General features: G+C 43.6%; 1 protein-coding gene across 11 annotated transcripts in view; it reads left to right on the forward strand.

Moving 5' to 3' along the window:
• Window positions 1–20,149, forward strand: part of Phactr1 (phosphatase and actin regulator 1) — a 512,176-nt gene that overhangs the window by 399,454 nt on the left and 92,573 nt on the right. For all 11 annotated transcript variants that reach the window (XM_013073205.3, XM_004847676.4, XM_087181168.1 and 8 more), the window contains one exon: window positions 7,761–7,841. In XM_013073205.3, coding sequence (XP_012928659.1) covers window positions 7,761–7,841 — 81 coding nt within the window. The remainder of the gene's footprint in view (window positions 1–7,760; window positions 7,842–20,149) is intronic.

Here is a 20,149-nt window from a genome sequence, read left to right on the forward strand (position 1 = left end):
TCAGAAAAGAATTAGATGTTCTGACACTCTCTTAAAAGTAACAGAAGCAAGCCCCAAAGCACCGAGACTTTATTTCTAACATCAACACTCTCATCACAGTAGATTCTCTATCCCTGCCAGGTCACCAGTAGACAACTGTTACTTTGTTAGAATTTGAAGTTTCCTGTGCAGGTTCCAATAGATAGAGAAGTGCATCTGCAAATTGTGATGTAAACTCCTAAGACTGCAGCCTGGTCCTTGCAAAACTTGCTCCTCTAACTTGCTTCTGACTTACCATGGTAAGGGTGAACTCCAAGAATAGTTTTCCAAATTCAGAATCCTTATTTCTGCAAAAGACATTTTGTAGCTTTTATTGCATTATAATCACCCTCCCTTTCATCCACAGGAGTTTATTTAGTAGCCAACTGCGTGATTACATTCTATGGTGGCTAAGATTTTGGTCTCTCTCTGAGGCTATTGCAGTGGTACAATGAGAAGGAGAACTAGTGAGAATGTCTTTTGCATGTTTTTGTTCGGGGAAATAAAGCATTTTAAAACCAGGTTAAGAATTCAAATGCAGTTTAACCATGTAACCACAACCCAAATCAAAAGAGTAAAATAGTATCAATACTTCTCTGACTGCAGTTCCCCTCCTCACCGATGGAAGCCGCGGTCCTGGTTTTTGTTTGTCTGTTTGTTTTTTATTGTAATCATATCCATGCTTTTCTTTGTACTTCTGAGCTTACAGTTATGCATCTCTAAACTATATATTTAATTTTGTCCCTTTTTGAACTTTATACAAATGGAATCATAGTATATGTGTTCTTTTGTCTTGCTTTTTGCACTAAATATTTTAAGAGTAATGCATTTGTGTGTTTACTTGTTTTGCTTTGAAAATTGTCAAACATAGAAGCCAAGATGACTGTATAATGGCACAACCATCACCTAACAGTTACTAAATTTTGGCCATATCTTGCTTTTTTTTCTAAAGTAAATTACAGACCTCTCTAACTGTGCATCTCTAAAAAAAAAATAAGGAAAATAGCCTACATGAACATAAACCATTACCATAGATAGCAAAACTGAGAATAATTCTCTAATGTGATCTACTGATTTATTTAGTTGGCCCCAAAGTGCTTTTTCAGCTGGCTTGTTGCATTGTAGCTTGCAGTCAAGATTCATGAAGGATGAGCCTTTAAAAAAGCACAGCTTACATCTAGAAGTGAGCCTGTGACCCTTCCTTTTTCCACATGCACCACATCAATTAGTACAGCTCCCTGGGAACCTGGCTGCAGGCAATTTTACCTTAGCAAGAGGAACACAGCCAGGCCCCTATGTGACTCTACTTTCACACTCCGTCACTGCAGAGGAACTCATACTGGCTGAATGATTGTCAGGAGACATACACAGTATCAATCATATCAAAACCAGAATTGTTACACTGGCCAGATGCTCTGTGGTATTAGGCTGGTTGCCGTGAATCAAGCCTGTGTTACTCACTGGGGGATGGGTAGGAGAGTTGGCTGTACCAGTGCAGGGTTTTACCAGGACCACAGTAGCACCGTAAGGGAAATGGTACCCAAATCCCTCATAGAAAATGCTGTAGAGTTTGCACACAACCTACACACATCCTCCTGTGTACTTTAATCATCTCTAGATTACTTATAACGCTTAATACAATGTAAATGCTATGTATGTAAATCATTATTGAAAGTATGGTGGGGAATAATGACAAGAAAAAAAGTTAATACAGATAAAAATTCTTTCATTTATTGTATTATTTATTGTTTGATGATCGTACTAGGGATTGAACCCGGGGCCTTCGTACTCGCTTACATCACCATCCATTTTTTTATATGTGAATGAATGAGGCAGGGTCTCGCTAGTCGCTGAGGTGCCAGAGCTTGTGAGTCTCTTGCCTCAGCCTCCCAGAGTGCTCGGATTACACACATGCGCCACCTTTTCTGGCTCTCAATATTTTTGATCCGCTGTCGTGCCAGTTGAACCTGCGGATACTGGGGGTGACTCTGTCCCTGTAGAGTGGACTGGCCTCCCTGGGAGACCCCCACAGCAGCACATCACATTTGCTTCCTCCTGCAAGTTAGTCTTTACTCCAGCATCCCCCAGGGGATTTTTGTCAGAGAACAAGTCCCTTGGACTCCTTAAAAGGGCACAGCGAATTGGGAAGAAACACTGGATTAAACTGAGATCTTGACTAGGTCTTCTCAAAGCACACTGTGGTTCTCCATTAGTACCTGGCATTTCCCAAAATTATTCATCCTCTGAACCCCTTTCTCGGAGAATTACAATTCTGCAAAAGAGACTTTGGAAAGTGCTGACCTTAATAGCCTGGATCTCATCACAGACAAAGAAAACAAAGTCTCATCTCCTGCCTCATGGGCCATGAAGACCTGACCAAGCGAGCTACTTAGCATCACACAAGTACCATGGTTGGGTCACCATGCTGGGGATGTTGGGGATGAGGGATTTCGATCATGTGACCTTTGTTTCAGCCACCAGACCTGCACTGGAGTCGCCCTAATACCAGCAGTGAGAGACTCACCTATAGGGTGGTCGGGATTCTAAGGAGAGGAGTACTAAAGGCCAGAGAGATCAGCACAGTGCCTTTGTTAGGGGGACTATCAGAGCACTGCAGTGTGTCCTCCACAGTGACGACTGAAGGAAAAGGATGTTCCACCTGGATGAGGGGTCAGGGATGGAGGGTCAGCAAAGGTTTAAGGAATCTGGCTCAGACCCACAGCCAGTCTCTTTCAGTTTAGGGATATCGGTATCCAACCTCTCGGCCTCCCTGGGCCACACTGAGTAGGAGCTGTCTGGGGCCACGTATAGCCATATAGTAATAGTTCATGTGTATAAGTAACAAAGCAACCTTTTTATATTTTAACTTTTTTTTTTGCTACCAGGGATCAAATTCGGCTCCTTGCACTTGCACAGCAGGCAGCGAAACCACTGAGCTAAATCCCCGGCCCTATATTTTAACTTTTTAAATTACTTTACAAAACAATACAACAAGTCCGAGTTTAATAATAAAATACAACTTTCATGCCTGCTTCATAACAATAAATGCCAGGTTCACAGGCACACACGTGTGTAAATAGACTGAAGTACTCTATGGCCCCTTCCTCCAAATTCTTTCTCCCCTTCCTCTTCTTTCAAATAGTGTATGTATAAATTTAATGTTGAAAGTCTCTTCGTCTTTTAAAAATTTCCCTCCAGAGATCTCATACACATGAATCGATTTCTCATTTGAGTCCTGGGCATTTGTGGTTGTGTCACCTGAATGCATGGGCTGAGTGTTCTGCTTGGGGTCTTTCTAGGCTGTGGCTCTTGAATCATATCAGAGTCCCCATTATTCATGAGGCCAGATGGGAAGTGGCCCCGGAGGCATGTCCTGGGTTATGGAATTTCATTCCATTTGTAGATTGCTAGCTTAAAATTCCCTTTCCTCGGGGTTATAAAACTTTAAATGGGTAAAAACTACAGATTTTACTTACAAGTTGACTATTTTAAGTTGAAGGTATAAGACTAAGTAAACTACTGCCCAGTTTATTTCTCAGTTGCCTTTCCCCTTCAAACTTCTATTCCCTTCAAAATGTAATTTAAAGGCAATTGAGCAGGGAATTCAACAGAGAGATTATTGTAGAGAACAATCTAAACAAGTCTCTGCTCCGTTACTCTTAGCAGGACCAAATGACTTGCTCCAGCCTCTATATTACTTTTTTCCCCACTTTCTTATCTTTTTAAAAAAAATAAAAAAGGAGTGCTTAAAAGTTATGAAACATAAGAGGTTCTTTCTTCCCGTCAGTACTAGGAGCATACAATAAAATGACCTGCCCAGAAATTGTACATCTAGCTACACATAGCTTGAAAAAATTCTAATAGATGTTTGCATTGAGACCTGAACAAATGAATCCACAGAAGCAGTGTCTATGCCAAAAGTAGATGAAATTTCAATTTCCTTCTTTTGATGCCTGATTAAATATGTTATGGTACATGCATTCTGTGAAATGTTACACACTGTTCAAAAAGAACAAGGTGGTCCAGTATATACAGAGGGGAAGAACCCTAAAATTGACAAGTTAGAAGAAAGAAAAGACCTGTAGGGAAAAGCAAATGATTCCATCTATTTTTTTAAAACAGTATTTATATACAATATGGGGTGGTGTGAATATTGAGAGCAAAGGGCAGAGGGAAAGAGAATGAAAATCCCAAATGAAAATATCACCGGTGGGATTTGGTGAGTTGGATTTACAGAGGAAGGGAAATGGAAAAAGGGACTTTGTTTTCGCTATGTTTCTTAAAGTGAAATATTTTCATAAAGGAATTAAAACATATGTATATGAAAAGAATTTTAAAAGTCTCAGTTGCTTCATCAAATTCACCCAACCCAGGCATTCACTAAAGAGAATGAGCCTATTCATGATGCTTCTTTCATTTCATTTATTTATTTTTATTTATTTTATGTGTGGTGCTGCTGTTCAAAAGCAGGGCTCATGCATGCTAAGCAAGCACTGTACCACTGGGCTACACCCCAAATTAAGATGCTTATTTGAAATTTGTTGATGTCGCAGAAGCATAGGAGTCCTTAGCCAATCACAAACCATGTAAACAGGGAGAATGAAAAATTAAATTAAGGAGAGATGATGGGAAACTGGATTTTAGTTTACATGGCATAGACTACACCGGTGGCTCAGAAGAGGACTTTACAAAAATTAGAGATTAGAACTTTGTCGCTCTGTCATTAGAGGTAACCTTTGGGCTGTTTTCACTGTGCCTCTTTTTGGAAGCCACTTGTTCACGTGCAAATAGCTTTCAGAACAATAAAGGGAAACATCAGGCCGTGGAATGCCCTGTAGTTCTTCCTTCCTTATAAACCTGTCCAAATCAGGTGTGTTTTAAAATGTAGATGTATTTCTCAGTTTTCCCTTCACTGGAAAAAAAATACTTGATACTCACAACTTAAAGAAGAGATTTATTTTTGGCTCACAATTTCAGAGGTTTCAGTCCATGATTGGCTGGCTCCAAGGCAGAAATGGCATGGTGAGAGGGCCTGGAGGAGCACAGCTGCTCGACCCATGGCAAGCACAAAGCAGAGCAGGGGAACAGGAAGGGGCTAGGACCAGATATAGTCCCCAAGGTCACACATCCAGAATCCAGAAGTCCGCTTCACTAATCCCCCAGGTGGCTCTCTAGACAATCCAGTTGGCCAACCAGCTTAACTGTCACAGTAGCCATTCTTACTGTCCAGCTACAGTGAGGCTGGCAGACTGAGACACACCGTTGAAAAGACAGGCTGGTGTATTCTCACATCCCCAGAGGAGGAGGCCCACTACACCACCAGGGCCACCCAGGGAAGCACCAAGGTTGGCCACGAGGAAGAGGGAGCAGGAAGAAATATGGGCAAGAGCCTTTATTGTGCATTCCATGGGAAGCAGTAGGCAAGATGAAATAAGCAGGTTCAGGACTGGTAGTGTTAATACTGGTAGACTGTGAGGCCTAGGCGCTGCCTCTAGTTGTCTGGTGCCTGGCTCTGGGGTGACTGGAGCAAATGCATAGTGAGCTGGAGTAGAAGAACTGGACAAAGAGGTGGCTGGGCCTATGGGCTCTGAGTTGCTGGTCTGCACAGGAAAGCCACCCTCAAGCCGAATCAGTCCTGGCTCCGGGAGCTGGCTAGCCCAGGAGAAGTGGCCCATCCAGGTTCAGGCAAGGCCACAAGATGTCCACACATCACACTTCCAGAACAAAAATCCTCTACTAAGGCACAGAGGTAGGGATGCAAAGATGACTATGCCTTTTGAGGTTTCCTGCCTAGTTCCTGTGAGAGCCGAGAGTCTTCCTTGGCCATCTCGACCTTTGAATGTGGTTGTTTTGAGCCATTTGGGGCCACTTTTGGTGCAGTAATTGAGATATCATCCTCCCACTCATATTTCAGGCAAGAGGGACATGTGAAGCTTCTGATGTGTTAGCATCTACTCCACTAAGTCATGGTCTAGAAAAGCAAATCAACGTTCGTTTTTCTCCTTTCCTGGTCAGGCTGTCTCATGTGTTGGTTTCAGGATCTCGGGCTGTATGTCTGCTGGTCTCTGTGCTCTGTTTTGATGCTTCATTTGCCACAGTGCCATCCTGACTCCTGTGATGAGGTATTTACTGAAGACTGGAAATTTGATTTTCTTCCAAAGATCGGGGCATTGCACTGGCTGCTACATGGCCTGCATGTTCATGTTGGGGGAATCGAGTTCCTGCTTTTTGTATTTTGGATCTGCTGATAACTTATTAGAGCTTTTAAAAAAACTGCTTTTCAAGAAATCTACCTTTATGTGTGATGTTTCTAATCCTCTCATTTTTAATGTTGACCACTTCACTTTCAGTCACCCAAAGCTTATTAATTTCTTAATGGTCTGCTGAGATTTACTATTTGAATTTTTAAATCACTGTTTTTGGTCATACTGGCTATTTTCCTCCACAGTTATTGTTTCTACCCCTCTTTTTTTAACAGCCTAATTAAGGTTCCATTTACATAACATAAAATTAACTCCTTGTAAGTGTACGGCTCCATGACAGTGCACTTAAAGCATTGTACCCAGCCTTGTGCTGCAGCACGTGCCTGTAATCCCAGTACTCTGGGAGGCTGAGTGGGGCTGAGGACCGGTCCTGTATTTGGCTTGATGTCCTGATGTTTTTCTCAGTAGCAGTGTGATGACAGCAGGCTAAGCCTTCCCATCGTGGCTTCATCATCAGAATTCAGAGTGAAATCACATTCATCAAAATGACTATCTTTTAGGTGATATGAAGGTTGTTTTGAAGATTTGACAAAATAACCTGATCAAAAAGGCTTATCAAAATACTATGACAAAAAGGCAAGGTGATGCATGCCTGTAATCCCAGCTCCTCAGGAGGCTGAGAGAGTAGAATGACAAATTCTAGCCAAGCCTGGGCAACTTAGCAATACCCTGTCTCAAAAAATTAAAAAGGCTGGGGCTTTTTCTTTTCTTTATTTATAATTTGGGTTTCTCATATAAGAGAAACTATGCAATATTTAGGCTTGTGTGTCTTACTTCCCTGAACCTTACGATCTCAAGGTGCATCCATTTTCCTACAGATGACTTGAGTTTATCTTTCTTTATGGCAGAGTAGTACTCCATGGTGTGTAAATACCATATTTTTGTTATCCATTCATCTTTTGATGGATATATAGGCCGTTTCCAAGATTTAGCTGTTGTGAGTTGTTCTGCTGTAAACAAAGGTAAGTGTGTATCACTGTAATATGATGTCTTTAACTCTTTCAGGAAGATACCTAGAAGGGGAATAGCTGGGTGAAATGGAATTCCTAGTTTTAGATTTTTGAGGAATCTCCACACTGATCTCCACAGTGGTTCTGTTAAATGAGAAGGTGATGAAGAGATGGAGGAAGAGGGGAAGGAGAGAGAAAGGCATGAAGAAAGGCATGGAGACATGTTATGCACCTGTACCAAACCCACACAAGGAATGTAAATATTATCTACTGCAAACATGTGCTGATAAAAAAATAAAAATTTTACTTAATGTTTATAGATCACCCCTAGGTTGGATCCCCAGTACCACAAAAAATAAATTAATATTTCTTTTTTCAAAAGGCTCAAAACATCAAAAAGTATCAATTATATTAGCAAAGCATAATGTACAGAAGTTTTTCCGCCCATTTCATTGCATATCAACACTAACATTTGAAAAAAGCAGAGCTTTGTCTCGGGTTCACGCCTGCCTGTCTGTCTTGCTTCCAGCCCTGGAGAGGAAGATCTCGATGAGGCAGAGCCGAGAGGAGCTGATCAAGCGAGGGGTCCTGAAGGAAATCTACGACAAAGGTAAGAGGCCCTCGAGGGCCGGAGCCTCGGTGGACTCTGGGCGTTAGTCATTTGCTCAGGACTTAACCCCTAAGACTGCAGACAGTTGTGCAGGCAGAGGAGAGTGTGGCAGAGGGGGCTGAGGCATCAGGGTTATGGGAGAGTAGGGAAACGGGGCCGCCGCTCCTCAGCCTTGGATCCAGCCAAGGCTGCTGAGAAAAGCGCTGAAGCAGCAGGAGTGACGCGGGCTCTGCGCAAGCGCGCTGAGGTTATGGCTCGCGGCGCGGGGCCCATGATGTATGTTAACGATCCCGAGCACCTAGGATTTTCTTAACAGCTTTTCTTTGTCTTTGTGCCCTCGCTGTCACCCCACAGCCTGTCTCCCCGCAATGGAAAGAAACTGAAATGCAAAAAAGCAGAACTGTACATATGCAATTTTTTTTTTTTTAAGTAAATCCTTTTTGTTGGTGTTACTGGGCATCGAACTCGGGTCCTTACGTTGCAAGGCAGGCGGCAGAACCACTGAGCTAAGTCCTCAGTCCTGTACACAACGAATCTTAATTCTTCTTTTCCCCATTCCCCTCCCCTCTCTTCAACCCTTCTTCCTCTCCCCGTTTACAAAAGCTTCATTTCCATTTTTCCTCCCAGTCTCTTTTTCCCCCTTCCTTTCCTCTCCCCTCTCTTCTCTCTTAATTCCCCTTCCCATTTCAACATGTTCTCCTTGCTTCCCAATGTCGATCCTCCTTATGCTCCTTGTGTACCCTTTGGGTTTCTCACACAAGAGAAACAATGCAATATTTAAACTTGTGTGTCCGATTTATTTCACTTAAGATGATGATCTCAAGGTGCATCCATTTACCTACTAATGACTCAAGTTTATCCTTCTTTATGGCCGAGTAGTACTCCATTGTGTATAAATACCACATTTTCTGTATCCATTCATCTTTTGATGGGCATATGGGCTGTTTCCAAGATTTAGCTATTATAAATCATGCTACTCTAAACATGGGTATCCATATTTTGCTGTGGTATGATGCTTCTAACACTTTCAGGAAGATACCAGGAAGGAGAGCAGCTGGGCCAAACGGAAACTCTAGTTTTAGTTTTTTGAGGACTCTCCATACTGATGACATAGAAGACACCAAAAATTCCACCAAAAGACTCCTAGAAGTAGTAACCAAATTTGGCAGCATAGCAGGACACAATGTCAACACTCAAAAATCAAAAGCATTGCTGTACTAACATCTAGAATAACACAGTCACTGAGAGGGAAATTAGAGAAACCACATCTTTCATAATAGAACCAAGAAAAGTGAAATATGTAGGAGTCTAACAAAGAAAATGAAAGACCTGTACATTGAAAACTATGGTGCTCTGAAAAAAGAGACTGAAGAGGGTATCAGAAAATGGAAAGGCAGAACCAGTATAGTGAAAATGATCATACTTTCAAAACCACTATACAGATTTTCTGCAATTCCAATCAAAATACAAATAGCATATCTCACAGAACTAGAGAAAACAGTCCTGAAATTCGTATGGTACCAGAAGAGACCTAGAATAGCAAAAGCAATTCTGGGCAACAGGAGGCATCACAATCCTTGATTTGAAGTTATGCTACAAAGCTACTGTGATATAAACAGCACAGTACTGGGGGAAAAAACAAAAGACCCAAGGGTTAGTGGAACAGAATAGAAGATGCAGAAACAACTCCAAACACACTCAGCTACCGTATCTTTGACACAGGAGCCAAGCACTTTCACTGGAGGTAAGATAGCCTCTTTAATACAGGTCTTGGGAAAACTGGCTTTCCACATCCTGAAAACTGAACCTACACCCATATCTTTCACAGTGTGCCAAACTAAAATGGAAATGGATCAAAGATCTAAATATAAAAACAGAAACAGTCTGCTGGAAGAAGAATAGGTGGAAATCTAAAAGACACAGGAGTAAACAAAGACTTTATGAACAAAACCCTAATTGCACAGGAAATACTACAAAGAACAACTGGGATCACATCAAATTAAAAAGCTTTTGCACAGCAAAAGACACCACCAACAGAGTGAAGAGGCAGTCCACAGAGTGGGAAAAAATTTTTACCAGCTACTCCTCAGACAAAGGACTGACATCTAGACTATATAAAGAACACATGCAGTATTGAAATGATAATATTCACAGTGATTTAAATACTCTGTGAACATGTCCACAGATGTTTGTTGATGGATATTATGTTTTGTTTATTGGGTCATTCCAGTGATGGTGAACCTTTTAGAGTTTTCAATGGTAACAGCTGTTTGCAGCATGCATGCCATAGGTTCACCACCAGTGGACTGCTTTCTGTTGTTTTAAGCATAACATACAATAGAGTTATGTATTAAAGCAGGATTTTAACGTACAATTAATTTTTTGGTACACTTGACATGACACATCTAATTATTTTTATGTCCCCTTCCCTGGCCCCTTTCCCACCATTCCTTGGTCCTCTTCCCATGTGCAAAGGATCTATCTCCCTGTTTCCTACTATCTATCTTTTATTTTGCTCTTTGATTTATTTATATTTTGGGTTTCTCATATAAGAGAAACCATGCAATGTTTAAGGTTGTGTGTCTGATTTATTTTGCCTAACATTATGGTCTCAAAGTGCATCCATTTTCCTAAAAATGACTCAAATTTATCCTTTATGGCAGAGTAGTACTCCACTCTATAAATACCACATTTTCTTTATCCATTCATCTGTTGATGGACATAGGCACCACTTCCATGACTTAGCTGTCATGAGTTGTGCTGCTATAAACATGGGTACGCATGTATCTCTATAATACGTTGTCTTTAATTCTTTCATGAAGATACTTAGAATGGGGAATAACTGGGTTGAATGGAATTTTTAGTATTAGTTTCTTGAGGAATCTCCATACCAATTTCCCTAATGGTTGTACTGATTTACAGTCCCACCAACAATGTAGAAAGGATTCCTTTGCCCCCTGCAGCCTTATTATTATTTGATTTCTTGATAATGGCCATTCTTTCCGAGGTAAGATGGAGTCTCAGTGTTGTGTTGTTTTAGTTCACATTTCTCTAATGGCCAGCGATGTTGAGCATCTCTTTAGGCACTCATTGGCCATTTGTGCTTCTTCTTCTGAGAAGTGTTATTCACTGCAGTTGCCCAGTTTTTGATTGGGTCTTTTATTGGGGGGGGGTCTCATTTTTTTCATTCTTTACATATTCTAGATATCAGTCTTCTGTCCAAAGTAAATTTTCCCATTAATATTATCTATTTCTTGCCTTTCTTTTCTAATAGCTTTGCTGCTTTAAGTGTGCTTCTGTATGTATTCTCTGTTCACTCTCTCTCTCCCTCCCTCTTTCTCCTCTTTTCCTTCTTCCTTTTCTTCTCTCTTCTCTTTCTTCTCTCACCTCTTTCTCCCACCCTGAGATCAACACTCTCCCTCCTGGGGCTTTAAGTGAGATCGCAGACTTGTTACAGCTGCAAGTAGGACCTGTCCGTGTCAGGTCTTGTTATTGGTTCAGGTTGTCCTTATTTGGCCAGTTACTAAATATTTTGCTTTCAAGTCCATCCTGATCTCAAGCACTCCTGAAATTTGATGATGTGGCCAGTTCACCACGTTTCTGAGGCCTTCCACGGGCCCGATTAGGGCTCCAAACAGGAAAGGCGGCCGTGTTTCCGGGTCCTGGTGTCTGGTCCGCTGGTTGGAGAGCTGGTCCCTCTCCTCTGGGCCTCTTGCCTCACCCATTACCACATGGCAAGTCCCAGGGAGGTTTTGCAGCATCTCTTCCGGCACAGATCACAGCCCACCATGCAAGTGGGGAGCGCACAGCTCTGCCCCTGCCCTGGTGGCAAGCGTCCTGGGGGCGGATGTGAGTGCTACCATCCCTCACTTTGCTTTGTGGTTGTCAGAGCCTCCTGGGCCAGGGGTCCCTGAGCTGAGCCACTTGTCCACCTTCATCTGGGGAAGCCTTCGCAGCAGCCTCTCTGGTCACTTAAGCTCCGGGGCGGGGGTGGGGGTGGGGTCCCGACTTTTGTCACTCTTCTTCAGTGTCCGGCTTCCTGTACCACCCCAGCCCTCCTTGGATCAACCTTACTCTCCAGGCCTCACTGTACGCTTCACTCCTTATTTGTTCCCTAGAGGGAGGGGGATGCACAGCCAGGGGGATGGAGTGATGTAATGCACCCAGGCCCTCAGTGAGGGTGACTGTCACAGCTGGAGCCTGTTCAGACACAGCTGAGCGCCACCACCCCTTCCTTTTTTCCTGAATCCTTTGCCTCCCTGTACGGAGGGCCTCAGGAACACTCCGTAGTAGAGCTCACAAGTTACTATGGCATTGGTTACTTGTACCGCATCTAATAAGTGGGTGAAGGTGGGTATCACTCAGGCGGCTTCGTGACTTAACAAGGCACAGAATGTTGGAGGAAAAGCAGCTATTTTTTTATGGAACTATTTTTATTGTCTTTTTATTAGTATGTGTCTGTCGTACGTGAAGTTTGCGTTCATCTTGGGGAGTAGGTACAGGTACGTAATACAGTGAGTTTCTTTTTTAATCCCCTTCCCACCCACCTCTGTCCTCACCCTCTAAATCCCTTTGCTGTTTTCCTTCTTGTTGACACTATTAATCTGAGTGCGTGTTCTTGCCGACTGATGTTTCCATTCATTAGATTATTAGGGTTTTTGTAAGGAAAGAAACAAGGGTCAGGAGGCGGGTCTGGCCAGAGCCACCCTACTAGTCAGGAGCCCTGAGAGCGACACAGGGGCCTTGTTCGTGGTTATTTCTCCATCAGCACACACGAGGCCGACAGCGACATGTGCTCCTTGTGTGGCTGTGAAGGAAGGGACTGATTTAGTCTCCTCTGTCACGGGTCACCGAAATTTCCTGCTTAGTTCATCTTTGCCCTTGTTGTGGTCGGTTCATTTCTATTTGTTTGCTGACTGACTTTCCTCTCTAGAATAAACTCCAGGAATGCAAGGCGAATTACCACTAGATATCACAAGCCAGGCATGGTGATGCACACCTGTAATCCCAGCCACTCAGGAAGCTGAGGCAGGAGGATCACACAATCAAAGGCAGCTTCAACGTCTTAGCAAGACTCCATCTCAAAATACAAAAAATATCAAACAAATAAACAGAAAAAGAATCCCCCAAGCTTTGAATAATATCTGATTAGATGAGATTCTCAAAAATGTTTCCTGTCCATATGCTGGGAAAAGGAGAAGAGAAAGACTAAAATAAAACTCCAGTAATGTAGAGGTGTGTGTCCAATGTGAGATTTTCTGATCAAACCGCCCGTCCTGCATCACTGTGGGTATTCATCCTCATGACTTTACGTCACATTCTGTTAGCAGACAGAAGCAGGACCCTGGAATCAGATTACTTGGATCCAGTTCTTCTTTCACTGCTAACAAGCTCTGCAACTTTAGTCAAGTTGCTTGACCTCTCTGTTTCTGTTCCTTCATCTCAAAGTGTAGAGAAGATTACATGAGATAATCCATGCCAGAAAGAGGTGGCTAGCATCGTAAAAATTGCCGAGAAATGTCAACAGGCTGTCACGTATTAGTCTCCTCATTATGGTCATCCGTTAAATTTCTTCAGACCTTTTCTAGGCCTCGTGCCAGGCCCAAGAATGAAAGGGCAGACGTCATGTGTCCTTTGTTGAAGATTTAAAAGGTGCAAAGATCTACAGGTCACACCGAGACAAATATCAGTGTAGGGGCCACCGAGCCTCCTGCGGCGGAACAGAACATAGTTCCCTGCTTGCTCCTCCACCTTGCTCTCCTCTTCTCGTTCCTCCGAGTGAGACATTTTCTTCCCATCCACTCTTCCCTGTCCCTAGCACTGCTCTCCCTGCTGCATCTCAGATTCCAGAGGGCAAAACAAATAAAACACTGTGGCCATGATGTGACCAAGAGCAAGCAGCACAGAGACTTTAGGGTGGTTTTCAGGGCATCGGTTTCAAAGATAAATAAATCTCAAAGCTGGAGAGCATCGTCCCCTGCAGCCTGCTGATACCTGCTCCTCCCCGGCCTCCTCCTCCTCCTTCCCCTCCCCCTTCCCCTCCCCCCCTTCCTCCTTCCCCTGCACCACCTCCTCGTCCCCTGTGCATAGCCTAGCGAGTCCCCCTCCCAGACCCTGGCCCCTGATAGGACAGCCCCACAGCCCTGAGGTGGGCTCCTCGGAGTGGGAGGCCAGACTGTCTGTGGCTCCCATGCTGCTGACAGCTGGGAAGCACTTGATTCTCTGCCACAGGAAAGAGTTTCTCTTCCAGTCTTAATGTCGGTGCTTTTGCTTAACAACACCCCACCCATTCATAGAAAGTGGGAAGTGAATGGTGCATATTGATTTGAAGTCCATACTTTTTTTGAGACAGTTTCACTAGGTAGTTCCTTGAACTCACTGTGTAGCCCAGACTGGTCTGGAGCTGATGGGGATCCTCCTGCCTCAACCTCCCAAGGGCTGGGATTACAGGCACAGGCCTGGCTAGAAGTCTGTAACTGTTTGGCAGGGTGAACGCAGAATGAATGAAGTTTCATCACTCTAACAGTTTTCTGCAGATTTTTTTGTTTCTCTTGGTGGGTTAAAAATCCCAAATAATTAATAGATTCAAATCAGGCAAAATGAAAGCTTGGATCCAAATAAAAAAGAGAAATCTCAAGTATCTCTAGAAATCCTCCACTTAACAGACTGTGTTAGAAGTAATAAGAGTAATTCATCAATGACTTATATTTTTTAAATTAGTCTCCATCTAGAATCACATAATTTTAGAGTCCAAAGAGGTTTAGATAAAAGTTTAAAAATTAGAAGTTGATTTTCAGCTGTATCAAGACCAGATAAGCATGCAGAAAACTCCCTAAAAGGGAATTTTTAAATTCTGTTGGTGGCAGTGGTAACAACAGTATAAAAGTATGAATTCTTTTTCTTCCATTTTTCAGATTTTCTCCAATATGGCAGTAGTAGTTGTGGAGAACACAATGTGTAAGCATTACAATGAACTATCAGCACCCTAAACAGTAAAAATGTTAAACCAGTTAATTTGACTGACAGCTTGTTTTTATTTACTCCCCATTTTTGGGTTTATTTGTTTAAGTTAGAGCTGAATTTAAATAAACTAAACAAAATTTTAATTTAAATTTTCTGTTTTTCCTAGCCTCACAGAAAGTTCATTCATTCATTCAGTAGATTGGTACCTCTATGCCAGGTCTTATCTAGGAGTTGAGGTTCAGCAACCATCAGCAAGAGAAAACCTTTCATTCTCACAGTTTGCATTCTACTAAAGGAAATGAGAAATAATAAGTATCCCTCATATTGTCAAGGAGGGATGAGCACCTGGAAAGAAGGCCTAGTTGAGGGCTAGGGATTTAGCTCAGTGGTTCTGCTGCCTGCCTCGAAAGCACAAGGTCCTGAGTTCAATCCCCAGTACCAAAAAAAAAAGAAAGCCTAGATGCAGAATAAGGAAATCGAAGGGAGGATGATTTTAGATGAAGGCAATCATGCAGGGGCTCTCGGGGGAGGTGATATTTTTACAGAAACCTGGGTGAAGTCCTTGAGTGGCCAAAACAGGTGCTTGGGCACCCAAATTCCAAACCTTGATCCTGCTATTACCAAACAGCACCCTGTGACCTAATTCACAAGCCCTTCCCCTCTTTAAGGGGACTCAGGATGTTTCTGTTAAATTCAGCCCCCTGTACCGCATGTGCCTGCAAATTAGAGTACAACACCTACAGCTCCGAGCCTGCCGTGGCTCCTGACTGCACCCAGGGAAGTCCCAAGCCCCTGCGCAGCTTCCCAGGCTCTACATAGCTGCCCTCCAACCCCTGGTGTTCGCTTACCTCCCTCCCTTAGTGTCTGCTGCTAACTCGCTCGGGGCCTTGAAACTCACAGTGGCCGCTCCCAGTTTTAGAACCAGAGGGCCGCGTGTTAGCTCCTTTTTCTAATCTTGGCCTAGACTTCACCTTCCTGGTGACACCTGCCTGAGGACACCAAATATGAGATTGCGGTCCCCTTCCCTGAGGTCTTCATTCCCTTCGTCAGTTGCTGCTCAGCTTTTTCCTTCCTTCTTATTCTGCCATCTCTCATCTCTTCTCACCTGCTCTGTAAACCACTTGCTTACCAGGTTGATTTTTCCTGACAGTGAACTCCACCCAGTGGGGAGGTTGTTGGTTTGTTCATGGTTGTAGCCTGAGTGCCTCCCACTGTGCCTGGGTTGGGGTTGGTGGTCACTAAGTGCTCTGCCAGGAGTGACAGACACAAGCAAAGTCTCTGCTGCACACTTGAGTCACCTGGAAAGGCAAAATCCAAAACAGAAATCCTCCTTATCTATTCGCAGTTTCATGGTCTGTGAAACTTATGCCAATTATTTCAATAGGCAGTATTACATGAGGCATATTTTTAGGTACCAAGTGTGATCGAAAACTACAGTGAATGTCTTTTTTTAATTACTACAGCAAAAGACACACTGCCAAGTTCCTGCCTCTAACACACTTGTCTCATCGTTCCTACCACTCTCTGGAGCAGCTCTGGAAGTCCTCTTTCATGAGTCTGTAGTTGTCCTCCTGTGGCTTCCTCCGTGTCCTGAATCAATTCAAAACCTTTATCTTTCAGAGTCATTTTGACCTTGAGGAAGAGCTAGAGGTCACACCATCCAGGTCCAGTGAATGAGGTTCTTATTTGAAAGAAATTGCCATAAACGTTAGTTCGGCAGGAGGTGATTAAAATCGATGATGATTGTTTAAATGCTTTAAATGTATAACAGTAAAGGACACAGCAACAATGATCCCCCTCAGAATACTCAAAATATTCCCCTCACTCTGAGCACACTTATCTCATCTTGGCAACATGTCTTTTACCTAAATTGGGTTTTAAAATTTAAACACTGCATTTTTCAATCACCCCTGGTGTATAGATGCCAAACACTGAGTTTCAGGTAGTGCCTTTGAGTGTCTCAGAGGAAAATATACCAGTGACAGTGTCCTGTGTGGCCAGCTGTCTCTCATACCCAGCAAGGACCTCAAGAAGAGCCCTGGCCTGCCAGCCGCTGTCATTCTGGGGGGACTGAAGCAGCCGAAGCCCAGGGAATGTGGACTCGTAAGGAGCCTGTTAGGATCACATGTCCCTCATGAGAAATCACAGGGGACAGGGTAGCTTCACACATGGGTTGTCAGAGGACCTCAGTAAAGATTGTAGTGAGTGGCCATTGCAAATAAGCTCTACGAATGAACGTGATGCGGTATGTATAGAGTGGTAAGGATCCTGCCAGCCGTGGTGCTGTGGTTTTTGTCACTACTTCGCCTTGAAACCCCAGTTCTCTCACAGTAGCATTGCTTCATGCAGTACAGGTGTGTTCAGGTTGTCTTTGTGTGGTGGATGTGTTTATTGTGTTTATTGGTGGGATGGGCAGGGCAGCTTCTACTGTGGAAGGAGTGACATTGGGCCTGCAAGAGGGGCAGGTCTGTGCCCTCCGTATGGCAGCCTGCAGAGAGATTTTGGGGAAAGGGCAGAAGAGGAGGAGCAGGTGTGCTGCCAGGAAAGGACAGAACTCGCAGGGAGCCCAAGGCTGTGAGCATTCACTGCTCTTAGAGACAACATTTCGCAGCAAATAATTAAATTCCCCAAGGTGTAGGTTTTCTCCCTTAATCAGGTTAGACAACCTTTTGAAAGGTGTTATTTTTAATTATAAACACAAACCAAAACTCCCCAAGATGGACAGCCCTTTTTACATTTTCCCTCCTCTGGCATTCAGGAGGAAAATGCCTGGTGTTTAAATTAAAAGGTCATAATCTTTTCCAAATGAAAATAAAAATTCTTCTCTGTCTCAGAGGCCACAAATGTGGGCTTGAGCGTTCCGAAATCCTTTTATTTACCTGGCATCCCAGGTGTGAAGACTTTTAAAGTCTTCAAGTTTGTGGGAAATGCCTTTCACAGCCTTTACTGGGCACCGTGTTTAGCTGTTCTGATTCTCACCTAGAAATGGCATCTTCAGAAAGTTGTGATTTGTCCTGTGTGAAAATGAAGAGTGCTTACTTCCAGCATCCACAGCGTATAATCATTTATGTAGTGCCTCAGCACTTAGCACTTTGATTTACCCGGACTTGTTCATTGAGGTATTTTAAGCAAAATCTGCCTTTTAAAATGTAACACTATCAAATTGAAAAATATGGAAAGTGGTTAGAACAGTAAAAAAAATGTGATACAGATTCTCTTAAGTAACAGTAAGTTCTCAGAAAAGCCAGAGGAATCAGTGAACTAGTAGTAGTAGTAGTAGTAGTAGTAGTAGTAGTAGTAATAGCAGTAGTAAACATTCCCCTTGAACCTATTCAGTCATTTCGATTGGTTGAGTGTCTGTTATGTGCAGCCACCATTCTCAGCACCAGAAATAGGAGGGAGGGCAATGAGCCATATCCTTGGATAACAGAACTTGCAGTTCTGGTGGTAGGCAGAGGCAGGTTGGCAGTTATGGTGGGGAAAATATAGGACATAAAAGTGTCACTTCCCCAGGGCTGGGGACTCAGGGGAGGTGCCTTAGAAGGAGCAGTATCTTAGAGAAAATCTGAAAGACGAGTCAGAATTGTCCAAGAGAGGATGGGATGGGAAAGGCGGATGTTCCAAGATAAAAGACCAGCAAAGTCGGAGGCTCCGAGTTACTAGAACATCTCATTGTTATCCTGATAATGGGAGGAAGAGAGCGATGAGTGTCCAGCGCGTTTGCTTGGGAAGGGGTGTCGGGGAAGGTTATGCCAGCTGGAAAACAGTGTTCATTGTTTATTCCTTGTCTTGAAACCAGCGAGGATCTCAGGGAGAGTTTTGCTGCATGATCAGCTAGGCAGCCTCGTCATTCTGGCTCCAGGGCAGAAAGGCTTGTGGACAGCCCAGGGTGTGAGTCGGGAAGACCAGTAGTGGACTTCCTGGGATTCAGGTAATGAGAAAGTGGGTGGTGGGAATGGGAGGCCACCAGGCAGGGGAGGAAACCAGGTTGGAGAGTGACAGAGGAGATGAGGTCAGGTGGCCCCCAAGGCAGCATAGGTTTGGAGGAGTGAAGGAAGTAAGCAGGTAGGAGACGCTGATCGTCAGAACTCAGTCTTGGGCAGCTGGATGGACCGATATTAGGCCCATTCACTGAGCTGGGAACTCAAGAGAAATGAGTTCAAGAAACAGAGCACGATGATTCAGCCCCTCTGACTGAGAGAGCCAGATCTCTAGGTTGGACTGCGTTCAACACACGTGAAGCTTGGGGCTGATCTGCACTGGAGATGGTTTGGAGCCGTCAGTGCACACATGGCTGTCAAGTCATGGAAGCTGATGATCTTTCTCAGAGAAATGCAGAGTAAGAAAATGAGTAGAAAAACCCAAGAGCCCCAACATGTAGAATTTGGGAAGTAAAAACAAGTAAGCAGAGAGTAAGAAGAACCTTCCTAGACTGCGGAGTGGCCAAAGGAAATAGGAAGTGAACTGGAAATGTACATTATGGAAGCCAAGGCAGGAGATATGGCAAAGGCGTGGAGAGTCTGAATGCATGAGAGGAAGATCAGGAAGGGGCAGTGCTCTTCCTCCTGCTTTTGCTATGTAACTGCACCTCACAGCTGAGTTCCTCACAAAGCAATGTGTGTGCAGTCAGAAGGGTGTACATTAAGAGGCTCTGGCTGCAGGCAATGTAACAATTTATCCAAAGAGGCTGAAACAGTAAGGACATTTGGAACATCCACGAATCAGCAACCTTACTGTATTTGTCCTCAAAACAATCCCAAATGCCTTGAGCAATGCTTGGAGTTTGTTGATGCTCACTTAATAGTTATTGCATGAATGAATGAATGAATGAATGAATGAATCTCACCTCACATAACAAAGTCCACTGGTAAGGTAGCACCAGGGTTGGTTAATTGGTCAGGCATATAGCATGCTTAAGAAAAGTCATCCTCAGGCCACAGTTCCACGTGGTAACAGAGCAGCTGCAGTGATTACAGCATCACATAGCATTACCCACACACACCAGTCTCCAGAGGAATAAGAGAGCTCTGTATCTCTTTGGTATCTCTTTCAGGAGCAAGAAAGGCATGCCCTCAAAATCACTTCCACAGGTCACGGGAAGGACTCTTTAGAGGTCACCCCTAGATATTTGTTTTGGCAAATGTTCACAAACATTTGTTGACAAATGTAAGTATTACACATATTGAGCTGCTGCCTAGAAAGAGCTCTCTTTGGAAGATTCCTTGTGCTACCACACTTTCCAGCTGCCCATCTGGACTCCTCCTGTGAACTCAGGGCAGGGCAGGGGGCCTTGGGCATGCCAGGCATCATGTCCTCCCACAAGCCCCCAGCTCTCAGGTTTGCCA

The sequence above is a fragment of the Heterocephalus glaber genome, unplaced genomic scaffold (genome assembly GCF_053883595.1).
Source record: "Heterocephalus glaber isolate CG9 unplaced genomic scaffold, H.glaber_assembly_v1.0 deba00001472, whole genome shotgun sequence".
NCBI lineage: Eukaryota > Metazoa > Chordata > Mammalia > Rodentia > Bathyergidae > Heterocephalus > Heterocephalus glaber.